We start from the raw sequence: 26,913 nt of genomic DNA, 5'->3' as shown, positions 1-26,913 counted from the left end.
TGGGGGAAGGGCCCAGGAATGTGCATCTGTTAACAAACTCTCTCAGATTCAGGTGCACTCCTAAATTTGAGAACAACTAGACAATGAAAGCCATTAAATAGCCTTTGGCAGCTGACTTAAAGGTTCTTGAAAGACCAAAAAACAAAAACAAAAACAAACAAAAAAGAAAACACCCAAACAAGTTTGGTCCATTCTATGCCAAAGGACCAAATGAAGACAACAGAGTCTGGACTTGAGATTCAGTAACAGCCGTGGGGCTAAACAGCCATTCCTTCTGCCAGCAGGTCAAGCCATGCTTTTTAGCACTTGGAGGCAAAGAGCTGATGGATGCCTCCACAGTAATGCAAACCCAACAGCACCACGGTAATGCCTTCTCCTGTTGGACACACGTTTGCCAAAGCTCTCCTCAACCCCAGCATCTTGCCAGCACAAGTCTTGGCAATCATTCTTCATCAGTTTCCTGGGCTTGCAAATTAACATATGCAGAAGGTGAGAAAGGAGGAAGTAAGATGATTCAGGATATTATTACACAGAAATTCTAAATTCATAAACAATATCAATATCCAGTTCTATAATATACTTAGAGAAAAACAGTTTTGCTTTCTAAGAGAAGGTAAAAATGATATGTGAAGGGGGTAAAAAAAAAAATTGCTACTATAGTTTTAAAATTAAAAATCCTCTGGAGAAGTAAAGCAGAACTTGTAGTGAATGCAAAGAAAAGGGCACCCAGTTAAAATGGAGAAACAGGTGGGTTGTAGATACATCTATGTCCTCCAGATAGGACCTCACCTAACTCACTTAGCTATTAACCTAAAAGACTTAATGTTTTTTGAGTAAGCATCTTAAGTCACAAAGCAATGTCCAAATGTAAGTGGTGTTATTACGACCCATGGCAAAATTTATTTTATACAGTCCAGAATATACTAGAATAAAGTCAGAGCAATGAGGGGTTTTGTTTGCTTGTTTGTTTTGTTTTAACAGAGACAAAGGACAACAAACTCTTGGCATCAAGAATTGTGAGGTAAGCTGTACCATCAGACGAAACTATACACACATTTTCTGAAATCACACCCAAGCTGAGAACAATCATATGGAACAAATAAGAGAAAGCTACGCCACTTTCACCAGCGTGGGTGCTCCTGCTCTTCCCTGCACCAAGCTACACCAGCATGAAACTTGCAAACAAAACCAACTCCATGTGGCTGAAGCAGTCCTGCATGTAACAGTGGCTAATGATTCCACCTGACACCTTCCTGTTTGGCCTACCTTACCCATCCCCATCTGAGTCCCGAGGAGAAGCTTCTTTCACTGGAGAGCCACAGACAATGAGACAAGGAGGAAAAAGGAAGGGTGACGAATGGCCAGTGCCATCAGTCCATGAACCCAGGGCTATAAGGACTTTGAATGGTTTAACACTTACTGCTTGAGAGATTTTGAATCAACACCAAATTCAGGTGTATCTGGAAACACGAGGAAGCCCATATGTGTCTTTAGACACAAGACAGCACCCTGTACAGCAGTTAACTTAGAGCTGAGCTTGAAGGCTCCAAGTTATCAGTCTTCTCTGCGTATCAGTTCACAACTTGATGATTATTATTTCTACCTCATGGGGCAGTTGGGATCATTAAAGAAGACCCTATTATAAAATCCTTCACATAGTGTTGTGCCCACCTTAAGGACTCCATGAGGTCATTAGTGGTAACAAAGTAGTAGCACAGAGTAGACACTCAGTAAACATACTCCCCTTCTCATTCTGTATTTCAATGATGAAAATATACTCCAGTCGAATGAAAAATGATACACAATAAAATACAGTGTGTAAATAAATCAGAACTTAATTTCCTTGACATTTATCTTTTCCTTCATTATGGCTATGGAGACCAATTTTACCATTTACACTGGTGATAATTAGAGACCGTGTATATAAAAATTACAGTTTAAATTTGTGATGATACATAGAGTTTTGTAACTTCTATCCAGTAGTTAATACAATTTCTCAAGTCCTTTTTCCACCACTATAACAACACCCCCCACGACCTGTTTTAATCATCATCATCATTACTGGGAACTAAGCACTCTGTGAGTGTTGCAGAAAATGAGTTAATATATATAAGTGTACCTTGAAAACTGTGAACAGCTAATATTACCATTTATTTGAGAACAGAGAAGACATTGGCCTGTCTTGAGATGACTACAACCCATAGAAAACACACAGTGCTAATCAAGAAACACACACACACACACATGCACATGTCCAGGTACATGTCCATTTAAAGAAAAATAACAACAATAACAAGAACAGAAAAGTGTGTGTGTGTGTATCTGTATCTATAATGAAAAGTAAATAAAAAGGTGGAAGACAATGAAAATATTGGGGCAATTTTCTCCCATATTTTAAAATGTTTCTATAAAACAATTCTTACAAGTAATATCTGAAAATCCATTTCTTCTGAGTACAATCCACAACATGCCCCCTCCAGCCTCTCATGAAAACATTTGTAGAAACACACTGCCATATGTTAATTAAGTATCTCTAGTGCAAATCCCTGTCATTCAAAGGCCAGATGTGCCCTGTGAAACATCAAAAGCCAGGCAATGCTGCAAAACCACTTCAGCAAAGCTGTACTAGAAAGGGAAAGATCCATGTAGAAGACCCATTCGAAAATCCACTTCACACTTATAATTTAAAGCCAATTCAAATGTAATTTACTTTATCAGGGCCCTTAATTTCGTGAAGGTCAGAAGTGCAATCAACAGGGGTGAAAATTGCCTATGCTTATCAAAAGATAACCTGGTAATAGTGCTGAACAAGAAAAACAAAAAGCAAGAAAAAGGACTCCTATTGAAAACCACCGTTAGAACCACTGTACAAAACATGCCTCTCATAAACCAATGCATTCTGACAGAAAGCTTTCACTTGAGTCATTCTCTGTACCAAATGCAAACTCACTTGTCATTCTTTTTCAGTGGGAGAAGATTCCTTTTCTTCTCCAGTGTCATAGTTCGTGAAACGGGAAACGACACTTCGGCACAAACTAGTAAACTTACCACTCTCGTCATCTATATTGAACCTTCCAAGACCACTGCCGTCCCTGATGGAGTACTGGATCTCTCCATCCCTCCCAGAGTCGTCATCTTGGGCTGCCACCTGCAGCACACTTGTTCCGATGCGTGAGTTTTCTTTTACAGATCCAACGACAGCAAAGTCTGGGAAGTAGGGAGTGTGGAGGTTCTCATTGACATCCACCACCTCCACCTCAACAAAGGAAACAGAAGACAGAGAGACTGGTCGACCTTTGTCTTTGGCCCGAACCGTGAGGTTATAGAATTGTTGCTTTTCATAGTCCAGCTCTTTGCTCAAGCGAATGGCACCACTTGCTTTATCTATTTCAAATCTCCCGTTATAGTCATTGACCAAAGAATAGCGCACTTGACCCCCTAGCCCAAGATCCGGATCATGGGTCTCCAGCCAAGCAATGACAGTGCCAACGGGGAGATCTTCCAGAACCTTCACGCTATAGCTACTAGGAATGAAAGCCGGGGAACAGTCATTGACATCATCCAAAAAAACCTTAAGGGTGACAACGGAAAACAGCTGCTGGCCACTTTCTGCCTTGTCTCGAGCTTCTATTTTTAAAGAGTAGTTTGCTTTAGATTCCCGGTCCAGCTGGTCGGCTACATAGACAATTCCAGTTGAGCTGTTGATAGCAAACTGCTGGGTATCTGTCAACACTGAGTAAGTTACTTCCCCATTAGAGCCCAAGTCTTTGTCTCTGGCTTCCACTTGAATTATCTCAGTTCCAATACTTGAACTTTCAAGAATGTTAACTGAGTAACTGTCTTGGAGAAAAATTGGACTGTTGTCATTCGCATCCTCCACATTGATGGTCAGCAACCTCCATGAAGATTTTTGTGGATTGCCTAAGTCATAGATGGTGATATTAAGGAGATAGAGGTCTGTGTGCTCTCGGTCCATTGGCAGAAGGACTTTAAGTTGCCCAGTCTCCATGTCGATATTAAAGCAACTGTCCGTGTTCCCGTCAGATATCGTAAACAGCACCTTTCCATTGAAGCCAGAGTCGGCGTCATAGGCTTTAATCTTCAGGATGTCGGCACCAACAGGCAGATTCTCCTTCACAGCCACATCAGAAGGAAATGGCTTGTCAAAATGGGGTCCTTGCCTATTAACTGAATAAAAGTCAAGAAATCCGTCTTCCAGGTTCAGTTTCCCATTTGCCTTTGCCTTAATGAGCAGTTTCTCTGCCAGCTTTTGAGCCACACGAGTTTCTCTGCAACTAAAGCTCTTTGAGGACACCTTCCCATGTAGGACTGAAATGTTAACAGACATGGGGTCCGCAAAATGCTCTCCATCGGTTGCTGTAATCCTGAGGGCAAAATTACCATTTTTGATGCCAGAACTCATCAGCGACTTTTTAAGCTGTAAAACCCCGGAGTCTGGGTTTAAATAAAAGAAACCAAGTTCATTTCCAGAGATGATTTTGTACTTTACAAGTTCAAGTTCATCAATATCAATTGCTGAGACAGCTGTGATGTGACCCCCGACTGGAAAGTCATAGGAAATAACTCCCTGGCAAGCCACTTTCTCAAAGAGAGGGCTGTTGTCATTGACATTTCCTATTCGAATAGTCACATTTACTTCACTTTCATGGCGGTATGGCGAACCCCAGTCGGAGGCTCTTACGATGAACCTGTAAGTTTCCGGGGAGGATTCAAAATCCAATTCTTCAGTTGTGCTAATAACACCTGTAAACTGGTTAATGGCAAATGGTAACAAATTCAGACTGGCAATACTATAGGTGATGTACCCATTTTCTCCTTTATCCTTGTCAGAAGCTGAAACCATCAGCACACTTGTGCCCACTGGGACGCTTTCATTCACAAAAGCATCGTACAGCACCTGCTGAAATTCTGGGGTGTGGTCATTCGCATCTTCTATGCCAACGGTGACTTGTGCTTTTAAATCTCCTTCCTTGTTTGTCACTCCCAGCTTATAAACCTCCTTCTTAACAGTATTCAGTGGCTGTGCTGTGACAATCAGACCTGACCGGGGATTAATTTTGAAATACTGTGCATCCTCACCAGGAGATAATTTGTATTCCACATCGAGCGGTTCGGGACTTAATTTTACTATAGCAACCACGACACCAGGAGGGGAGAATTCACTAATGCTCACATCGTATGTTTCTTTTTCAAATCTAACTGGGACAGTGTCTCTTTGGGGATTGGCAATGTGGATGATCTTCGCTGCTGAAAATTTCTGGGGGGACCCCTTATCTTTTGCTTGAAGAGTGAGGTTGTAGCCATAAGGAAAACTCCCCCAGTCGACCTTCTTTCTCTCCTTAATCTTGTACTCATTCATCCACCTGCCTTCCTTAGCCAGGAAGAACTGATCTAAAGGATCCCCAGCCACAATGGAAACAGACTCAATTTCTCCATTGGCCCCCTCATCTAGGTCATCGACTGTCACCACCGCGTATGTCGGCTCTTTGTCCAGTGAGAAAGGAACATGAGTGACCACATGGAGAGTTGGGGCGTGTTCATTTACACGTTCAATGTGAACATAAAGCTTCGCAGTACTGCTCACTCCGTTGTTTCCGTAGAGTTTCATCCCCCGGTCCACAGCCAAAATCTCCAGATCGTACCTATTCTTTTCATCATAATTTAACCGCCCACTTAAAGAGATGACACCACTTGTGGGGTGGACTGAAAAGAGATCAACTTTGTTTTTAAAGTAGTAGTAGAATTCTCCATTGGAGCCTATATCGGCGTCAGTGGCAGTCACCTGGGCAACACTAGTCCTTAAAGGGGTACTTTCTGCTATTGTAACAGAGTATGTTGTGGGTGAAAACAAGGGTCGCAGGTCATTCATATCTAAAACCTGTATGTTCACTTTGGTCCATGCTTCCAGATCCTCTCCTCTGACAGAACCTTTGACTATCAATAAATAATTGTCCTGAATCTCCCGATTCAATATGGCCGAATTGCCACCTTTAGTTCTTATTCTGAGGAAACAGAAGTCTGCAATGATGACTTCCTCCGCTTTGAAGAAGCCTTCCTCATCTCCAGATACAATTCTGTATTTGACATCCCAGGACAGATCTATTAAGGTGATGCCCATCCTACCCTGGCTGTGGACGTAGGTCCTTGCGGCCGAGTTCTCACACACGGTAGCATTGTACACAGGGTGAGTGAAGTGGAAGCCCAGGGGCCCGGTCCCCGGCAGCCCCTGGGACACTGTGGCCAGAAGCTTGAGAAGCAGGAGGATGAGGCAAGAAGGGGGAGGCCTTGTACGCACACAGTATCCCATAGTTATATCCATCGCATCATACCTCCATCCTGGAAGGGGGGAGAAAGAGAGAGAAAAATAAATTAATCTATGGGAAAGTGGGAGAAGATGTAGGAACTCGCTGCGATGAAATGGTGCTTTTCAAAAACTTCATTATAAAGTCTTCTTACCAAATGTCAGTGTGAAAAAAAAAAAAATTAGAGACCTCATCATACTAGATGGCAAGGAGTTCAAAATCACTAGGGTTTAACTTTACATGATTTGAGCTTTTTAAATCACACTTTTATAGTGCTGCTGGAATTGTTCATTGGTATAAGATTCCTTCCATTCTGAAGGTCAGTTTAGAGATATCCCTAGAAGCCTTAAAAAAATGCATCTGCCTTTCACTTAAAATTATCTTCTATCTTCTAGGCAATTACCCAGTGGAAGTAACTAGACAAGCATACATTTAATATACAGATTAAAAGACAAAAGAACTGAAAAGAAACTAGATGTCTACCAATCAAGAATCAAATAATTTTCAGTGCATTCATAAAATGAAATACTATGCAGCCACTAAAAATAATTATTTTTCAAATGTACATTTTCAAATGTGGTAAGATATAATGCAGAGTGCAAAAAAGATCATAAAACAGTATAGGTGGTTATAATTGTATTAGTATTTAAACATTTCAATGCACAACTGCAATTTTACATTTAAAAAGGATTAACTGTGTTGTGGAATCTGGAGGACTATTTGTTTTTCTGATATTTTTCCAAGTAACACTATTCACCAATGGTTATATGATTACCTTTATAACTATGAACTTTTAAAGAAATTCTTACCAGGCATCATTGTCATTTTTTGTTGTGCTGACTTTAAAACTGACCAGGATTTATACAGAATCCAATATTATGAGGCTAAGAATTCAGGCCCCCTAAAAACACATACGACATGATTTAATTCTGTTGAAGTAATCACCATCTATCATTAATAAATGATAAATTTATAGCATCTCCACATGGTTATCTCCTTTCTGGTTTTAAACTAGTTCCAATTTATCAGCTATCAGCTGAACAATCATGTTAAGTTTAAAGATTTTATTTTTATTTATTTGACAGAGAGAAATCACAAGTAGATGGAGAGGCAGGCAGAGAGAGAGAGAGAGAGGGAAGCAGGCCCCCCGCTGAGCAGAGAGCCCGATGCGGGACTCGATTCCAGGACCCCGAGATCATGACCTGAGCCGAAGGCAGCGGCTTAACCCACTGAGCCAGCCAGGCATCCTCATGTTAAGTTTAACATCTTAAAATATTATCAGTTGTAGGGTGCCTGGGTGGCTCAGTGGGTTAAAGCCTCTGCCTTCGGCTCAGGTCATGATCTCGGGGTCCTAGGATCGAGCCCCACATTGGGCTCTGCTGAGCAGAGAGCCTGCTCTCTGCTTCCTCTTCCGCTCTTTCTCTCTCTGCCTGCGTCTCTGCCTACTTGTGATCTCTGTCTGTCAAATAAAGCAAATAAAATCTTTTAAAAAATATTATCAATTGTTTTTGTACTTTATAAAACACTTTCATAGCCAGGGTTGGCAAGGCACATGTTATACCCTTTTTGTAGATAAGACTAGACAATGTAATTCTCCTAGTGGTAGAGTCAAGATTAGAACCCAAGCCCTCAGGCCACCTGCAAAGCTTTCTCATTTCATTTTTCCAACTCTGCTTTACAGAAGACTCTAAAGCCAATTTCTGGGCATGTGTTTGCCTGGTTCCAACCGAAGATGAAATACGCCTTGTTGGTATCATCTGTTGAAGCAACTCGGGAAACGGGAGTAGTAAGTTTAAAGACTACAGTTTAATATAGGGATATCATAAACAGAATAGATAGTACAAATGAATAGTGGAAAGATGAGATAACTTTTTGTAAAAGGAAAGAAGTTAATTTCACATGTAATTGCTTTGGTTGCCCGTCCTTAGGCAGCAGCCCACACCACAGGCTAAGTGTGCGAAGAAGTAAGTCTGCTTCGTAGGCTCAAATATCCTCCCCCAAAGAATGGAGGGCCCCATGGGACCAGTGCATTTAGAGCTGCCTTTTTGTGGAGCACACTCGGCTAACACATGGGCGTGACATGGCCCTCTTTAGGGACCACAGATACAAACCAGCAGAAGCTTTATTAATACCGCATACAACTCAGTAGACTCTTACTTCATTATCTGAGAACGTTCCAAAGTAGAGGAGAGATTTTTAGGTTCCCACTCTGAATGGAATGGAATGAGACAACGCTCTTACAGGGAATGGATAGTCTTACAGAGGCCATGGATAGTCTCTCAGTGGAGAAAACTGGGGATACTCCCAGCATCTCCAAAGAAATACAAATTCAGATTCTGCCTCATTTCCCATTGGCTCTTCTATGCCAAAGGCACAGCCTACAAGCGTGATTTTGCTGATACTTTGCCCACAGAGTCCAGACTCTGTGGTCATCAGAGAAAACCTTTTTTTTTTTTCCTTAAAAGATTTATTTATTAGGATGCCTGGGTGGCTCAGTTGGTTAAGCAGCTGCCTTCGGCTCAGATCATGATCCCAGTGTCCTGGGATTGAGTCCCGCATCGGGCTTCTTGCTCAGCGGGGAGCCTGCTTCTCCCTCTGTCTCTGCCTGCCATTCTGTCTGCCTGTGCTCGCTCTCTCTCCCTCTCTCTCTCTCTGACAAATAAATAAAATCTTTAAAAAAAAAAAAAAAGATTTATTTATTTATTTATTTATTTATTTACTTGTCAGAGAGTGAGAGAGAGAGCATGACAGGGGGAGCGGCAGGCAGAGGGAGAAGCAGACTCCCCGCTGAGCAAGGAGTCCTGTGCCAGGCTCCATCCCAGTACCCTAAGATCATGACCTGACCCAAAGGCAGACACTTAACCAACTGAGCCACCCAGGTATCCCCTCTCTGGTCATCAAGGAAGAAAACAGCCCTGATAATTCATCTCAGATGAACCTTTCTTAATCTATCTTGCACCCCATCTTCACCCCGACTGAAGAGAGGAGCTGCATCTGTGCTTCAATCTATGACCAGCATCACCCGGCCCACTCAAGACACACAGGACATCAAGGTACTGATGGAACCGGGGGCCCAGAGGCCTTTCACATGCTCTGTTTCCAAACCCCAGAAAGTACACACATCTCACTTCTAGAAACAGACTCAAGAAATTCCATGAACTCACAGAAGCCTTAAAGATCATCAGGTTTGATTTCCTGGGTTTACAGATATGGACACCAAGACCCATAAGAATAAAGAGACTCACTAAGGCCAGGTCTCAGGACTGCCAGGTTCAGAGCTGATACTACATGGAGACACGGCATCAACTGAATTAGTTTTTCTTTGAGTTATGTAACAATTTGAGGGCTGTGGTTTATCATGGCTTTGCAGGGATCTTCGTCTCTTGACACTTTGTTAATCTCCCTGGTGCTACTCCCACCTCTAAGTAGTTAATTTTAAGTAAACATTTAAGAGCCCTGGGGGACAGTTACTTCTAAAAACCCTTCTGGTGAATCCTTCATAACGCAGAATGCTGTCATAATATGAAACAACAAAACAAAACAAAATAAAATCATTCGATTTAACCCTTCAAAAGTTGGAACCTTTGCATTCTGAGTCTTTCAGCAGGGCACACTGCTACAAGGTTTTCCTTATGAAACAGAATCTTATATGCAAGTAGAGAAAAACTACAATCCACGCTGAAATGGCACAGTATTTTTGTGTACAGAAATTTGGATTTAACTCCAAAAACCTGAGCAGGACTAAGCTTGTCAGCTTCAGTTGTGGAGACCAAAATATGTCATCAAGTTTTGGTATCTTTATTTTGGGGAGGAAAAAAGTCCTATCTGGCACCAACTATTTTTTAAAAACCTGCAGATTTTTCCATTGACTTAGAAAATAAGTGATTGCTAAAAGTGAGGAATTCTGTAAAATTCTGCAAAGTAAACACTAGAATAAGGTTTTGGCTCCTTTTTTTAGCATGCTAAGACAACTGTTAAGCTGTTTAAAACACACACACACACACACACACACACACACACACAAACAGTGTGCTTTTCCACACTGAAGCCAAGCTATTTGTGAAGCCAATATGATAGTTACGGTGTTTTAGATGCTCTGCACATTGATTTATTCTACTGTTTCTGGATTAAACAAAGCACTTAGTTCCCAACCTCAGAGCCTATTTTCTATGACTTAGCAACATAATCAATATTTTTTGATATAATCTCCAAAGAAATCATCAAGCCATCAATCTTGAAGACATTTATTTTTCAGAGCAGTAGGCTGGGCCTCCCCCATCCTGCCCTGGGAGGCCTAAGAGAGACTGGATCCTAGCCTTCAACTCAGAAGGGCATGCAGATTTTTCTTTCCAGGGTTGAATAAATATGGGTGACCTCAGGGGCAGCTCCCACCTCTTACAAAGAGCTCTCTGGGTGAGCCTGGACTCGGCAGGGGGCCTCTGCTTGCTTGGGTAACCTGGGGAAGCTCTTTTCTGCCATCATTAAACAGGCCTCCTTAAATCACTGGGATTTCTGAACATTAGAAATGGCATCTTGCAAGAACATTCTATTTTCATTCCATCTCTTCTTATCTTGTGTATTTTGAGAGAGTTTTACTGGCAGACAGAAAGGATGCTTGGGAAATGTGCTATGATAGGTGGTAAAACAAAGAACAAAATCAGTCTCTGAAGGGCCTCCTCTTCCCTGGCTCCCTTGATGAAAACAACTTGTGTCAGAAGCTGCTCAGTGACACACTGGCTGTATGCGTGATGTTTTCCGGACATGTGGTCTGGCACCGGACTGCCTGAGTTTGAATACCATCTCTGCCATTTCCTAGCTGTGTTATGTCAGGCACATTACTTAACCTCTCTGTGCCTCAGTTTCTTCTGCTCACAAATGGGAATGATAAGGCTAGCCAATTAAGATTTTTGACTTAATAAAGAGAAAGCATTTAAAACAGTTCATGTCACACAGTAAATATAAAGTTGCTAGCTATTAATATCATTAACTAAGGCAGTTTTTAGAGAAGAAAACAAAATCTGTGAGTCACAAGATAGGGATCATGGAGGTTTACAATGTCCTCTGACAGTTCCTTTTCCAGTAGCAAAAGGCACATCAAAAGTGAAGGAAAAGTTATCTTTTCTTTATTGAAAGAAATGATTACTATAGTAGACCCAAGGTTCAGAGAAATCGGACTTGAATCCAGGCTTTGTCACTGACTGGAAGGGTGACATTGGAATAATACTTAAACCTTTTTAAGTCTCACCTTAGGGATTATAAGAGCTCCCACTGTCACATAACAGGCTTACAAGTGTGTCTGGTATACAACAAACGTTCCGTAAATATTAACTGACATTAAAATTATGAAGGCTTTCAGAAGAAGAGATACAAAATGGAAAACAAATGAAAACTGGACCCTCTACGGGGTAGCCCCACCCTAACAGGAAAGCCACCCTTTCATGAAACCCAGACTCACTTTCCCCCGCATCCGCCCAGGTTGGGGTCAGTGCCCAAAACGGGCTGTGCCTGGTGGCATGGGTCAGGGGCTGTGGCCACAGCTCTGTAGCTGACTCCAACACCTGCAAGGAATATTTCACAACTCAGGAAACTAAAGCCGCATTAGGGAGCTACTTCTCAGACCTGGCATTTAATTCCTGTGGGGTTCTAGCAGGATTTCCCCTTGCCGTGATGAGTCCCAGAACAGCCAGGTACTGCAAAACCCTATCTCCCAAAGCAACCAATTCTGATACTGCTCGAATTATCATTCTCGTGGCACTACTTTATGTTCTGGGCTCTTGCTCCTGAAATCAGTTATAGACTGTCTGTATGACACATTTGGGGATAAAGTTTTACTCTCTGGCTGATGCTAATGGCTTTCTGATGAGAAGAAAAAATGTTTACTCTGTGGTTTTCTTCATACAAACCATTGTAGCTAGCGAGTGCAGAGGATAATCCACTAGGCATTCGGGTCACAAATAATTCATGCCATGCCATTATTCAGATTATATCATGATATATGGAACCAGGGCCATGTAAATTCACTGAGTTTTACAGTCAAAAGGACTGTAAAGTCGTCTAGTCCAAAACCCTCATTTTAAAGTGGAGGGAACACATTGGGAAAGGTTAAGTGATTTGGACAGGGTCACACAGCTTGCCTGGGGGAAAAAGCAAACATCGGACCTCAGGTGTCTCCTGTGAATGTGACTCACTGCTGCTGCCTCATTTAAGAATACAGGTCTCTGCTTGTTCATCTCCACAAATGTTACTCATCTTCTCAGATTTAACTAAAATGCCACCTACTCTGTGAAGCAATCCCAGAGATTTCTGTTCAAAAGTGAGCTCTAGTCCTTTTTTAAAATATTTTATTTGAAAGAGAGAGAGAGAACGAGAATGAGTTGGGGGAAGAGTAGAGGGAGAGGGAGAAGGTGAGACTATCAAACTGAGCACAGAGCCCTGCACACGGCCCTGAGATCATGACCCGAGCCAAAATCAAGAGTTGGTCGCTCAACCAACTGAGCCACCCAGGTACTCCAAAGTGAGCTCCAGTCTGATAGCTGTGATTGTTAAGTTTTAGTGAACATCAGAACCACAGTAGGACTGGGCTCCATTCCAGAGTTTCTGGATCAGTTGGCAGAGACTTTATAATTCTAGCAAGTTCCCAGGAGATGCTGGTCCTGGCACAACCATACTCTGAATACCACTGCTCTGAACTTGTCTATATTTTATCTATATGTTCTTCTCAGATAGCACTTTCTTCCTTGTATTAAAGTTACTTATGGGGGTGCCTGGGTTGCTCAGTTGGTGAAGCGTCTGCCCCTATGTTGGGCTCCCTGCTCAGTGGGGAGCCTGCTTCTCCCTCTCCCTCTGTCTCCCCAGCACCCACTCATGCTCTCTCTCGCTCTATCTCTAATAAAAATAATAAATAAAATCTTTAAAAATTAAAAAAAAATAAAGTTACTTCTGTGTGTTTTTAAATTACATACTGGACAATAATCTCCCTTATTTCTTCTTCTCACAGTATCTATCTAACAAAGTGCTTAGAAAAGACAAAAATCTGATGAATGTTGGTGAAGTAAAATTTGTCCGGTCAGCATCCACTGTAACTCTATAACATGCTCCAGAGAGAAGATCTAAATGAACTGTCGGACAAATCAGGAATTATGACTATAAAACTTATGGACCCCGGGTAAATAGCTAGTCTACCATTTCCTAAACCATGTCCCATAACACATTACTTTATGACATAGGAATATGTGTGCAACTAAAACAACATTTTAGGAAATACAGGTTGAATAAAGGTAAATAGATTTGTCACTTTAGAACTTCCTGGAGCTTTTTGTATGCTCCAAAAGAAACAGTCTTCCTGTCCTGTCCTTAGTCACCTCTAATAATTTACCCCACTCTGTTGCCTCTTTATAAAAGCATGGTGTCTGCTGTCTACCTCCATTAGCAGAAGCGAAGTTCCCTGGCACATGGTCAGGACTCAGTGAATACCTGTTGCACACAAAAATATACTATGCGAATTGTGATTCTAAGGTGTATAATAATGTGTGCAACTTTTAAAATCTATTTCATCATGAATTTCCTCCCCACCCCCCAACCTTCACAATAGCCACCTGCAGGAGAAGAAGAGAGTATTTTCTGGAATACAGCGACGGAGACACTGATTGAGTCCAAGCTAGACGCTGTGGCCCAGACAGGTCAAACAGCTGCCTGGAAAGCTTTGGAGGTGGGATGTAATCCCAGGATTCTTCAGACGAGTTCATTATTCTTCCTGCACCATATCACTGGGTGTGGATTCTCATTTCAACTAAGCTGGGAGTTATCCCTGAAGAAATGGCTTCAATACTTGTTATATAAACACATCTCCGTGTTCGAACTGAAGAATGAGACAACTGTTCCGTAGCTGGTTATGCTCTTCTCTTTTCCTGTTAAAAAGACAGACAAACAGGTTCCTGGCTGACTCAGTCGGTGCAGCGTGTGACTCTTGACCTTGGGGTTGTGAGTTCCAGCCCCATGCTGGGCAGAGAGATTACTCAAAAATAAAATCTTTAAACAAAACCCCAGAAGTTTCAAGGACTATAAATAACAAAGACCAGCATGAGGCAAGAGGGGAAGAACGCTATTAATGTTAAATAATCACCCACATGGTCTCGTAGTTTTTGTTATCTATTTTCACTATGGTCAAAGGTGAAAAGCAGTTTGCCAAATCCAAAATACTCTTGAGATGTAAAACCTAAAACCAAGTTCATTTTTCACTCCTCCCTGGAAAACCCTGCTTGACTGCCTGAGCCCCAATTCTAAGCAGAGCTTTACAAGCAAAAAGAGCATTTCATCGACAAAGATATGGTATCACCTCCTGTCAGTCTAAACAAGGACAAAAATCCCAAACCAAAGCCTCCAGTTGGTTCTGCCAACCAGCCAAGCAGACCATTACCCAAACCCAACCTCTTTCATTACTATAATACTGTAAATTCTAATTTTTTTTCCAGTGGTGCAAATCTTCCCATTGTCTAAAAGTGTCTCTCAGGAGAAAAGTCAATCAGCATGAAGCGAGTGTAATTCACAGTGGTTCTGCAAAAAAAATGGAAGATTCAGCCACACAGCGGCAGTGTTATGAATACCTTCCTTTATTTTCTCCCCAGGTGCTAGAAATATTTCCATACAACACTGGTTAATGTCAAGTATCATTTCATCAGTAAATGCTTCAAATTCAGGGGTAATTCAACCAGGGGCTATCAGAAGGAAAGATTAGCATGTTGTTCAAGCCTTTTAAAAAATCATTTCTCCCTCCGGAGAAAGAAATTCATCATGGGGTAAAAGAAAAAAAAAATGTATGGAGAGGATATAATTTTCTCCTATGCTTGGCTGTCTAAGATAATGTTCCAGAAAAATGCATGATTTCAATTTTTCTCTGGTGGGCCTTGCTGACAGAATCCAAAGGGTAAATACACTAGTATTCACTTATGCTCAAGATTTCTTGAAAAAAAAAAAAAGAAAGAAAGAAAAAGAAAAGAAAAGCAATGGGAAAAAAAAAACCCAAAAAACAAACCTTTTCCGAATAACTGTATTTACTATGGAAAAACTGCCTGAAAGAGAACAAAACCCAAACAGTTTCAAACAGAACAGTGTCTTTAAATAGTGTTCAATCCAAGAGTTAGGAGGTCAGAATTCAGGTGAGGGAAAAAGCTGCCCTCTGCTTGCGACCTTCTGATACAATCCACATTTACTGCTGTGCTAAGTACCCTCAGCCTGTCCTATTTCCAAATGTTAACATCCTTTTAGCCATCCAGATGGCCGTTCTCCTTTAAAAGTGATTCTCCTTCCAGCTAAAGGCTATTCTACATCCGTAAAACTAGGAATCAGGTCAAGAATGAGGGGGAGCCTCCCTCAGCACATCCCTCTCCCACTCTGGTAAGTGGTGGTAATATCAGGGCAAGAGGGAGTGAATACATCTGTGAAAGGGCTGTGATGGGGGGGACTGTACACAGAGCTCCAGGACCTAAATGAGGGAAAGGATGTATCAGGCTTCCCTTTTCTGGAAGAGCTGAACGGCCAAAGGAAGATGTGATAAATGACCAAACATCCTCAAGACTGCGGATGACTTTTGGGAGAATATAATTCAATCCCAAATTTCTCCAAGGTTACATGTGGGACCAGGTCTTACTCCGGATAAAGTGGACCATAGGCTCCAGTCGGCAGTTCTGGAAATGTCTGTGTTTGGCTGAATGTCTCTGTACAACAGGTTAATACTCATGGGTCACCTCGTGAAGGCTGGGCAAAGGGCAGATAAGGATGGGGGAAAAGAATACAAGGAATAGGTGTGCAAGATAGAAGGAAACAATAGATCAGGAAATTAGTGAGAACTGAAGAAAGTATCTCTGGCAGCGATCCTGATAAATTCAAAAAGGAGAAGAGAGACAAGAGTCTGACATTCGGAAGAGGAAAGCACTATGGAGAGAGGTAGGAATTACAGGAGGAAGTAAAGAAGATTATTTGGGGCTAGGCAACAATAAGCGTTGTCAGGATTTCTAAGAGCTCACATGTGGGTCAAGAAATGCAGTCTGGAAGTTTGCTGACAGCCCAGAAATCTTGTCAGTCATGTCTCCTCACATCGCCATCGCTGACAACTGTGTCTTAGCAAACAAGGCAAAAATGCAAATTGGGTTTCTTCAGCTCTCCCACACTCCCCATTACGGCTATTTATTATTGACTGATGGGTTTATGCTGACGTGGCCTGGATTAGTACCCTGTGCTAATGAGACCAGGGTCACAGGTTCAATCCCACAGAGGGCTACACACAGGTCTACTCCTGAGAGCAGGTCAACAAGAACTGGTGATCAGACCTCAGTGGGGTCTCGATGTTCACTTAAAACATATTTCTGGAGAGGGGCAAAAGACATTTGGAGACATTTCCATAGATACAAGATGAAGGAGTGATCAAAGAACCTCAGAGGAGTTAGTAATTCTCAGCATAACTGCCCTGAGCTATTTCTACGAGGTCCAAGAACAGGCTTCCTCTCCCAAAGCAGCCCTAAATGGATTAAGTGGGAGACCACTCAGTGCATCAGGGCCCGCCTAACAAGAGCTCTGGCCCTGAGAGGTCCCGCCACAGAGAAAAAAGTCCAGTGCCAAGGCCAGAGCCTAGTCATCTCTGAAGAATACCTGCCAAGCCCACCCGGACGACACAGATCAAGTGAGCTCAGTCTGAGATGCTGACGGACTTTCCGCACCTCTGTGACTACTCCCACACATAGCAACTGTGACTGAATTAGAAGCCAGTGTGGTGGGTGTGGCTCATGAGGTGGCTTCCCAAGGTACTCCTTCAATCCTCCTTCTTGGAATCCTGATATCTTTTTGGAAACTGAAAGCCAGACCCAAGAAAGAAGGCAAATGTACTAGGTTCAAAAAGAAAATGAATATATAAGAACTTGGTGAGTTTCAATGCCAGACTTTCTGGAGGTGGAGTTTATCAAAGTGCATGGCTAATGAGGAAAAGGAGGGTGTCACTGAGCTCTAGGTGCTGGCTATCTGTGAAGAGATGACAGGAACCCTGTAGCGTCAACCTCCTGACAAGCCTGACACATCATGCTTGGTCCCCCACACCATTCTACTACAAATAGCCCATCACATACCTAAAACCTGGCGATCTCCTAACCCTGCAGAGACACTGCAACATCTTCCCCGTGTTTTTAGGAGAACAAAGACCAAAACTGTCAACATGGAGAAGGTTCTGCCAGACTTGGCCCCGACTGCTTTCCTGTCATCTCTAACCACTCTCCCTTCCAGTCACACTTGCCTCTTCAAATCAGGTGTTCCCCTTCTGCTCTTTCACCTCAGTTTTGCTCTCTTCCCACTCCTGGTTCCTTATCACAGAAACACACGCACAAGGTCGGTAATCCCAGTTTCTGTATCCTTTGGTGCACATGTCTCTGATCCCCAAGACTAGCTATGGCCTCTTGTGATATGTTCTTACGGCACCCGGAACATTTCCTTCTTGCACTTATTACCATTTTAATTATATTTTAGCAAGAAGATTCGATTACTGTCTGTGATTCCAACCTGAGTATAAACTATCTGAAAAAAGGGACTGTCTCCTACTGTCTGTGATTCCAACCTGAGTATAAACTATCTGAAAGAAGGGACTGTCTCCTATGGTCACCATTGTTGTTCTGCCCCCCAAAAATGTAGAATTAAAGCAGTGATTCCCAACTGTCCCCAACAGAGGACATCTGGCAGTGTCTGCAGATATATTGTATTGTCACTATAAGGAGAGGGTGACTACTGGCATCTAGTGGGTACAGGCTGATAGGATGCAGGTAAACATCTTATAAGGCACAAGAGAGCCTCCCAAGCAAAGAATTGCCTGGTTTAAAATGTCAATAGCGCTGAAGTCGTGCTTGAATTATAGAAACTAGGGCAATTCTTTTAAGAAGGGCAGAGGCAAGTATGTAGAAAGAAGTGTTTCCCAAGGAGCATGGTTCACAGCCAAGACACTGCTCAGAGTTCCTTTGGTGCCACGGAGATGGTCCCCAAATAAGGCCCAGGGAGATCAGCAGTGGGTATTTGGTGCTAAGAACTGGGTTCCCTTCCTCTAGGGCTAGGAAGGCTTCTACCCCCACAATATGACCCTGGCTACATTGTGAGCTCCCCATCTGCAACACGGAATGAAAAAATCTTCACCTTTCCATGGTAGAGCCATGTGACCCGATTTCTCCAGGAAGTATTCACGTCTGGCAAGGCCATCAGTCACCCTGACAGCTAGAATCCCTGTTTGCTCCCAAGGACTGATGTTCTCCAGTTTTCCACCACCCTGACTTGGATCTCACTCTTTACAGAAGCATTTATTCTGCCAACAAAATCAAGACCCCGCAAGATTGATCTTTCCAGGTCAATAGAGGGCCACTTCTCTAGAGGTTTACATAATTTTCTCTGCATGACTACTAAGACCACAGCCTCCCAAGTATTCAGTCTTTCACCTCTTCCATAGCTTTGGGGGAATCATTTTCCTCCGCAGCCTGGTGTACAAGGCAGAGCTCTAGACCCCGCCCTGAATCAAGAGCCCAAGCATCACAGCCCCCAGAGCTGTGCCACGAGCTACAAGAACCAAAACAGATTTTTAAACACCCCTTAATATCCACAGCTGCTGGCAAGTAAAGGTGATTGTTACTCCAACAAGCCTTAAACCGAATCCTCTGATTCCACGTACACAGAGTTTTCTCTAGTCCACCCCTGAGTATACGTAGTTAAGAACCAAGTAGACTTTGCCACTAATTATGTATTACAAATAAATAGTTTACACAAGCATATGTAAACTGTGAAAGGGGGAAGCAGCCATTCTGAGCATCCACAGCAGATGTTTAGGGACAGCTGTACAGGGAAGCTGACGAGAATGTAGATGAAATTTATTTTAAAGTCCCACAAGGGCGAGAGAAGGTTTGTTTAACCTTTACCAAGCCATTCCATCTAACGGGTTCAGATCTGCATTTTCCTTTCGAACAGATTTCTACCGCTGTGCTGAACAAGGCTTTTCCACTCCCCCCGACCTTTTTTTGAACGAAAGAAAGAAGCCCTAGTGGTTTGACCATTATGAGCAAATGTCATTTCGCCATTACAAATGTAAGCTCCAAAATCTGCTTTTTAGGGTCCATGTTGTTAGGAAATGCTAACAGGTAGGAGTAAACATGATTCACAAAGAATTTAGCAACAGAAAGGTCTGTATACCAAACACTGTTCTGAGCTTCAAGAATCCACTAGCCTACACTGCTGTTTTTAAGAACTTCTGTCTTCCATGTCAAAAAGAAAGATGCTGGGGTGCCTGACTGCCTCAGTCAGTTAAGCGTTTTCCTTTGGCTCAGGTCATGATCCTGGGGTCCTGGGATCCGGGGATCGAGCCCCATGTCTGGTTCGTTGCTTAGCAGGGAGCTTGCTTCTCTGCTCCTCCTCCCTGCTTGCACTCTTATTCTATAAGTGCACGTTCTCTCTCTCTCAAATAAACACATAAATAAACAGAAAGAAAGAGAGAGAGAGAACTAATGAGTTCTCCACCTCATAAGAGTAACAATATCATCCTTCTATTTCTTCTGTGTTTTTGGGTGAAAGAACAAATGGTACGATTAGTGAAAAATGACTTAGATTAAAGATCCCTAACCAGAATTTTAGGCATTACCTACCCTTTGCCTCACATGTAATCTACAAGATCAAAACCATTCCTTCAATCAATGCTCGTTGAATGGGGAATAATAGTGACTGTAGAAGGAACGTTCACCCTATTGCCAGACCTGGTGTATCGCTATGTTATCTCAAGTGACTTGAAGGCTGGTGTTTCCAGAGTTAGGGAAATGAAAAGGAAGGGATTTCAGAAGTAGTTCAGTCCAGCGGTCTTGCCATGGAGGGTTGAACAATGCTACTCAGAACTCAGTACTCACCCCCCAGGCTAGCTAATAACAGGGCCAGGAAGAGAACACAAACTTCAGACCAAAAACAACAGTTAAAATACCATTATATTTTAAAAATAAGTTTCTGGAAGTACAAAGAGAATGCTTATTTACCATACTCTCATAGAATCTTTGATAAACATCATAGAGTTTATGACCCTACCTCTCTCACTCAAGAGTTTACTTGGATTCCACACACCACTAGGAAGAAATCAGAAAATGTAATTTAGTAGTTTAAGATTATTTGGCTTTGGGGCACCTGGGTGGCTCAGTGGGTTAAGGCCTCTGCCTTCGGCTCAGGTCATGATCTCAGGGTCCTAGGATTGAGCCCCGCATCGGACTCTCTACTCAGCAGGGAGCCTGCTTCCTCCTCTCTCTCTCTCTCTGCCTGACTCTCTGGCTACTTGTGATCTCTCTCTGTCAAATAAATAAATAAAATCTTAAAAATAAAAAAAAAAAAAAGGATTATTTGGCTTTGCATCTGAATAGTTACTGGTTATTTTATCTTATTTTTAAAAGATTTATTTATTTATTTATTTATTTATTTGAGAGAGACAAAGAGAAACAAGGGTAGGAGGAGAGGGAGAGAGAGAGCATCTCAAGCAGACTCCCCAATAAGCACGGAGCCAGATGCAGGGCTTGATTCCAGGACCTGAACTGAAATCAAGAGTCATACGCCCAACTAATGAAGCCACCCAGGCACCTCTGGTTATTTGACTTTATAAAAAATGGCAAAACAAACAAACAAAAAAATTAGTTTTGGTCTAGACCATCAAAATCGCTCCACTAAGTAAAAGTGAGGCAAATGAATAAATTATTTGTGTAATTTTTCCCTTCACAGTTCATGTACAGATTATATAGAACATACACCCATATAATTCAACACATATCAATGCTCTTTTGAAAGTTTGTGTCTATCTCATTTTGGATATTTGGGAATGACCTTGTTGCTCTAACTACTCCTTCCTTCTCCATTGATTCAACTTTAATTTCAGTCCCAAACAATTTTTTTCCTACCTCACATTCACAACTCACATGGCACAGTGTGTCCACTGGATTCTGCACCAGGACCTCCCCAAAACCATTAGCCTACAACTGGAAAACTATGAATATACTTAACATTACTGAACTCAACACTACTTAACACCACTGAACACGAAACTTAAAAATGGATAAAATGGTAAATTTTATGCTACATGTTATTTATCACAATTTAAAATAAAATACTTTAAAAAAACACTGGCCTTCTTCAAAATCAGGGCTTTTATGTTTTTTTATATCATATTTATATGCTGGCATACAATGCAAAATATTTGAGATTTTCAGCAAAGCCACAATTTTTTTGGAGGGGTGAGAGAGTAATTATTGCAGACTGCATAATTGTGAACAGTTACCATACTCAGGCCCCAGGAAGCACACAGGAACTGCCGTACATCACCTTCTGTCCATCATCCGATCCATTTCAAAACTCTCCTGCCTGTCAAGCAAACCATAATCAACTACTTAAACCTAAATAATAACTTCAAGGAGTGTAACCTTCAATTTCAAGTCATTTGGGAATTTTGCATACATTCAATGTCTGAGTGGGGAGGAAGGCATTCGGGGACTTTGTGCCTTTTTTTTTTTTTTAAACCAAAAATAAGTCTGTAGATCAACCGAACATGAATCCAGCACACAGGACAGGAGGAAATGGGTAACTCTCAGGGATATTCAAAGCAGATGACAGAGATGGCTTTGTGTCTAATGCTCCCACTGTGGCATCATCAGAGTTTTACTGTGGTAAGCGCTTCTCCTTTCTAATATATGCAGAGTTCATCAAGATCCTGGCACATAGTCCCTTCAGGATAAGAATTTCCACAGGTCTAATCAATGGCGAACATACAGGGCAGTCCCTCCAGCTTGACATTCCCTCACATAAGCCTAATTTAATTGTGACCAATTCTTATCTGAGTCAGCTCTTCACTGACAGAAGAGAGGAGCTCTGAACAGGTTTCACAAATGCTCGCCTGGGGCGGTTTCAAAGTCTTTCCATAATGGAAGCCGCTATCTTTTCTCCTCAAGGTGGTGTTTTCATATTCTACCAGGGAAAGAATTATAAGCTCGAGACGAATGGCATTATTTGAACATAGGCTGTGCCCTCCTAACTCACAGAAAGAATCATGCCTTTTATCAAAAGCACTCTCCGGAATCCCTCTAGAGAGGACTGAAATTAAAAAACAGAAAAAGAAAATCATCGGTAACAGAGGAGCCTCTTATTTGGGGGTATAAAATGAATCACACTATAAGTGGGTGCTGAAAAGGGCACAGGGCATTCATAAGACAGTTCTCACAATCTACCAAATAAAAGTTATGACTCTCCTGTCTGCATGAGGTCACTCAAAACAAGAAGAAAAGGCAAAATGTAAATGCTGGAATATTGGTCAACTACTTTGCTTAGAAACTCAACTTTGAACCTCAGTCTCTTACCAATTGTAATCTCCTTAACTGGGGGCAAAACTAAAGTTTTTCTCCCTTTTCACTGTTTTTGAGAAGGAAAGGGAGCCAGGGAAGAGTCATGATTAAAGAGATACTCTTTAGGAAGAGTATTAAAGCTTTGTAGCTCAATTGTATGAACTATAACTGGGGAGCACTCCCGACATCTTGTCCTGTCTTCAAAACTATCTCACTGCTGCCTCAGTGGAGTAAAAATACTGTTACATTAGGACATATGTTTATGAGGTAGAAGTAGGGAGGGTGACACAAGTAAAGTTGGAAAGAAACTTTCATGGCTTTCCTTGTCTTTGATACGTCAAGGTAAGAATTCTGGAGAATTCTGATTATGTTCTAGGACTGGTGGCTCTAAACGCCCCATTGGATAAGGGGATTTAGAGAGAAATCACATCCATGTAAAGAGGAGGAGGAGAGGCACAGAGGGTCTGCCAGACACTGAGCACTCACTACACCTTTCCCTAGTCACAGGTGCCAACTGCTGCCTTACTTACTTACGTACAATTTCAATGATTCAGGTAAGCCAAGGGTTACGGTTAATAGAAAGTTAACATTGCTCATATGCTATAATGAGAATCTAAAACACAGAGAAATCGCTGTTATAATAAATTCTTGTGACTATTTTTTTTTCCCCAAAGATTTTATTCATTCATTAGAGAGAGAGAGAGATCACAAGTAGGTAGAGAGGCAGGCGAGGTGGCGGGGCGGGGGGGAGGGGGGGGAGGCAGGCTCCCTGCCGAGCAGGGAGCCTGATGTGGGGTTTGATCCCGGGACTCTAAGATCATGACCTGAACCAAAAACAGAAGCTTTAACCCACTGAGCCACCCAGGAACCCCACTCCTTGTGACTTTAAAAACGATGCAGCTCAAACCAGTGATGCTGAAGTCCAAACACCCCTGACACGTTTGCAAGTTGAATGACTTCCTGTCTGCTATTTGATCTCTACAGATCTCCGAGCTCTTTCTAATTTAAGCATCTGGCCTTCAATTCTTTTTTATTTTCAGCTCAATTTCCAGTTATTGTACTACAAAAGTATGATTCTTGAGTTTGGGGTGTAACCTAGGGCCATTAATTATCTAAAATACCTCATTTTTATATAATGAAATAATTGAAAAACCACTGTCATTAAGTACACTGTTGTAGCAACTCAACTTACTCAGTGACATTTGTGAAAAACCTAGCAGAGAAACTTCAAGAAAAAAAAAAAAAGGAATAGAACATGGCAAGTGATACAGAGTAAGGATACAAGAAGGTTAGGGTCTGGCACAGGGAGCACTAATTGCTGTGTAGGTGTAGGAAAACAGAGAAACATCATAGAGGAGGAGGTGTTTAATAATATCTTACTGAGTGCCTAATAAATGCCAGGCACTGTGATCATATATGCTCTACATATATTGTTTTATTTAATTCTTACAATAAATTCATAAAGTATCACTATGCTCATTTTACAGATGAGGAAACTGAGGTTTCCAGAGTTCAAGGTTCTTGCTCCTGTTCTTACTCACTTATGGCAGAGCACCAATTCCAACTGGGTGTGTCTAACTTCAATGCCCAGGTTCTCACCCATCATGGTATTATACACTCATCTGAGGTGGGTCACAGAAGGAGGAAAAAATTCCAATGACTGCCTGGAATCTTTGCAGTCCCAACTCCAGAGGGAACAAAGGAAGCAAAAACACAGATGTGGGAGAGTGTGTAGCCACTGAATCAGGGACACAGGAGCCTGCCAGGAGGGAGCACAACGATACAATGAGGAAAGAGGTATACAGTGTTTCAAAGGTAGGTCTTCAAACCTTAAATAACAACCTGAAGACCATGAACTTTACTCAGAGGCAATTCTGGAACCCACTCCCTGCCCTGTTTTGTTGACCAAGGAAGCTTTATGATGAATGAGCTGCTTCAGGAAAATTATAGCATTGTAGCTAATGCTTATGGGATATAATTGAGCAGATAGATAAGAGGCAGGGAAGTCTGATATGCAATAACAAACTAGGAAAAGACCATCTTAAGAAAAGATAATGGCCATTAGTCAAGTTAATTCATCCTACCTTTAGTATTTTCTAAATACATTATTGCTTAATGTATTATTTTTCCAATTGTCCATCCCCGTTATTAGATTTCAATACCTTCTTTAATCCTCAAATTAAAAAATGACTAAGTCTGAAAAATAAGGGGTAGAAAATTCCTTTTTTTAAAGCACAGTTCAAATTCAGTTTTTCATTTACTTGGTATTCATTATATTATGAATTTGACAAAGCTGAAAACAAGAAAGTTAGCATCTTGCTACTGGAGTATCTCAGCCCATGATCAAGGCAAAGAAGTGAGGATATAGTTTTTATGGCCACTTTGGTTCAAAAGAACATCAGCTGTTTCTAAAGCCCTGTGACAGAGACTTTAATAAGGAGGGGTTTACTGCTAAAATAACACTCTGCACCTGCCCTGGGGAGCAATGTCCACTGCTATTTTACCATTTTCTGCATTTCATATGTCTTTGCCACAAGCTTTTATTTTGTTAAACAAACTATAATATATGACCTGCCTGGAAAGAAAATATTTATTCAGATCAGAAAAGGACTTTTAATATCTTAGAGAGGTTTCGATGGAACTCTCACTTAGAAAAAAAAGGGAAGAAAGAAAACATACCTTATGTGCACTGCATTTCATTATCCATTCAACCATAGATAATGTTTAACTGTGCAATAGGAGTGCTAAATAATGTTAAATTACTCATGATCTACAACATCTTGAGATAAGCTGAAAACTTATCTCAAACAGTACTCCTAAGTATACATTTTTTTCCCTAAATATACATTTTATTTGACATGAAAAAGTATTTTTTTACTGGCTTTATTTTCTTAACATTTATTTACACAACTGTGTATAGTGTTCAGTAACAACATCTGAGGAGCTGGTAAATGTAGTTATACATGTTTTACACACACACACACACACACGCTGTATTCCTTGTCAGTCCTGCTAACAAGAAATCCCTTCTTTTACTACATTACCATAATTTGCAAACTAAAGTCAACGGAAACTTATTAAAATACTTCACATTATTCAATATTTGCTATGTTTATCAGATATTAAAAGCCTTCCTTCCAAAAGTGCTAATGTTTTCAATAATAAAACAATTACACATTTGGAAGCATAATAGCAACATTCAAATGAATATTTACTCAAATAACAAGCAATAAAGTATTCCATTTATTTGCATATTTTTGTCTATTACCCAATGTCATATCCTTATTGTTTATCATAAACCCCAGGAAAGCAGTGGAGCTGAAGAACTGAATTTGGAAAGTAAATGTAAGTTGTAGTCCTGTTCGCCTTCTGACCCTAGACAACATGTTTCAACTCTCATGTGTTTATTTTTGCTTTTGTTACCTTTGTTTTGGGAGCTGGGGTCAAAAAAAATCGTCACCAAGACCAATGTCAAGTGTACTGTCTATATTCTCTACATCAAACTAAAAAGTTTCTGAATGGCAAACAAAAATTATCAATAAAATTAAAAGGCAACCTACTGAATGAATGAAAATATTTGCAAATCATATACATATGTTAAGGGGTTAATAACCAAAATACATAAGAACTCATAAAACTCTAGCAAACAAAATATCCAATTAGGAAACAGGCAGAGGAACTAAATAAATGTTTTTCCAAAGAAGACATACAGCTGCCCAACAGGTACAAAAAAGATGTTCAACATCACTAATCACCAGGGAAACACAACTCAAAACCACAGGGAGATACCACCTCACACCTGTTAGAAGGACTATCATCAAAAAGACAAGAAATAACAAGTGTTGGCAATGATGTGGAGAAAAAAGGATCCTTCTGCACTGTTGGTGGGAATGTAAATTGGTGCAACCACAATGGAAAACAGTAACATAGTTCTTCAAAAAATTAAAAATAGAACTACCATGTAATCCAGCAGTTCTGAAAATGAAAACACTAATTCAAATGATACATTCATTATGTTAACTGCTTCATTATCCTAATAGCTAAGATATGGAAACAACCTATGTGTCCATTGAAGAATGAATAGATAAAGAAGATGTCACACACACACACACACACACACACACACACACACACACACTATGGAATACTATTCAGCTATAAAAAAGAAAAAAATTTTGTCACTTATAACTACATGGATGGACTTTGAGGGAATTACATAAGTG

General features: G+C 41.2%; 1 protein-coding gene across 1 annotated transcript in view; it reads right to left on the bottom strand.

The window, feature by feature from the left end:
- Positions 1 to 26,913, bottom strand: part of FAT3 (FAT atypical cadherin 3) — a 663,645-nt gene that overhangs the window by 514,987 nt on the left and 121,745 nt on the right. The window contains exon 2 of the mRNA XM_059412525.1: positions 3,049 to 6,357. Within this exon, the coding sequence (XP_059268508.1) occupies positions 3,049 to 6,340 (3,292 nt within the window). The 5' untranslated portion in view covers positions 6,341 to 6,357. The remainder of the gene's footprint in view (positions 1 to 3,048; positions 6,358 to 26,913) is intronic.

Source organism: Mustela nigripes, chromosome 1, assembly GCF_022355385.1.
Source record: "Mustela nigripes isolate SB6536 chromosome 1, MUSNIG.SB6536, whole genome shotgun sequence".
Classification (NCBI taxonomy): domain Eukaryota; kingdom Metazoa; phylum Chordata; class Mammalia; order Carnivora; family Mustelidae; genus Mustela; species Mustela nigripes.
The sequence above is the reverse complement of the archived record's forward strand: the minus strand, read 5'-3'. Positions and strand labels throughout refer to the sequence as shown.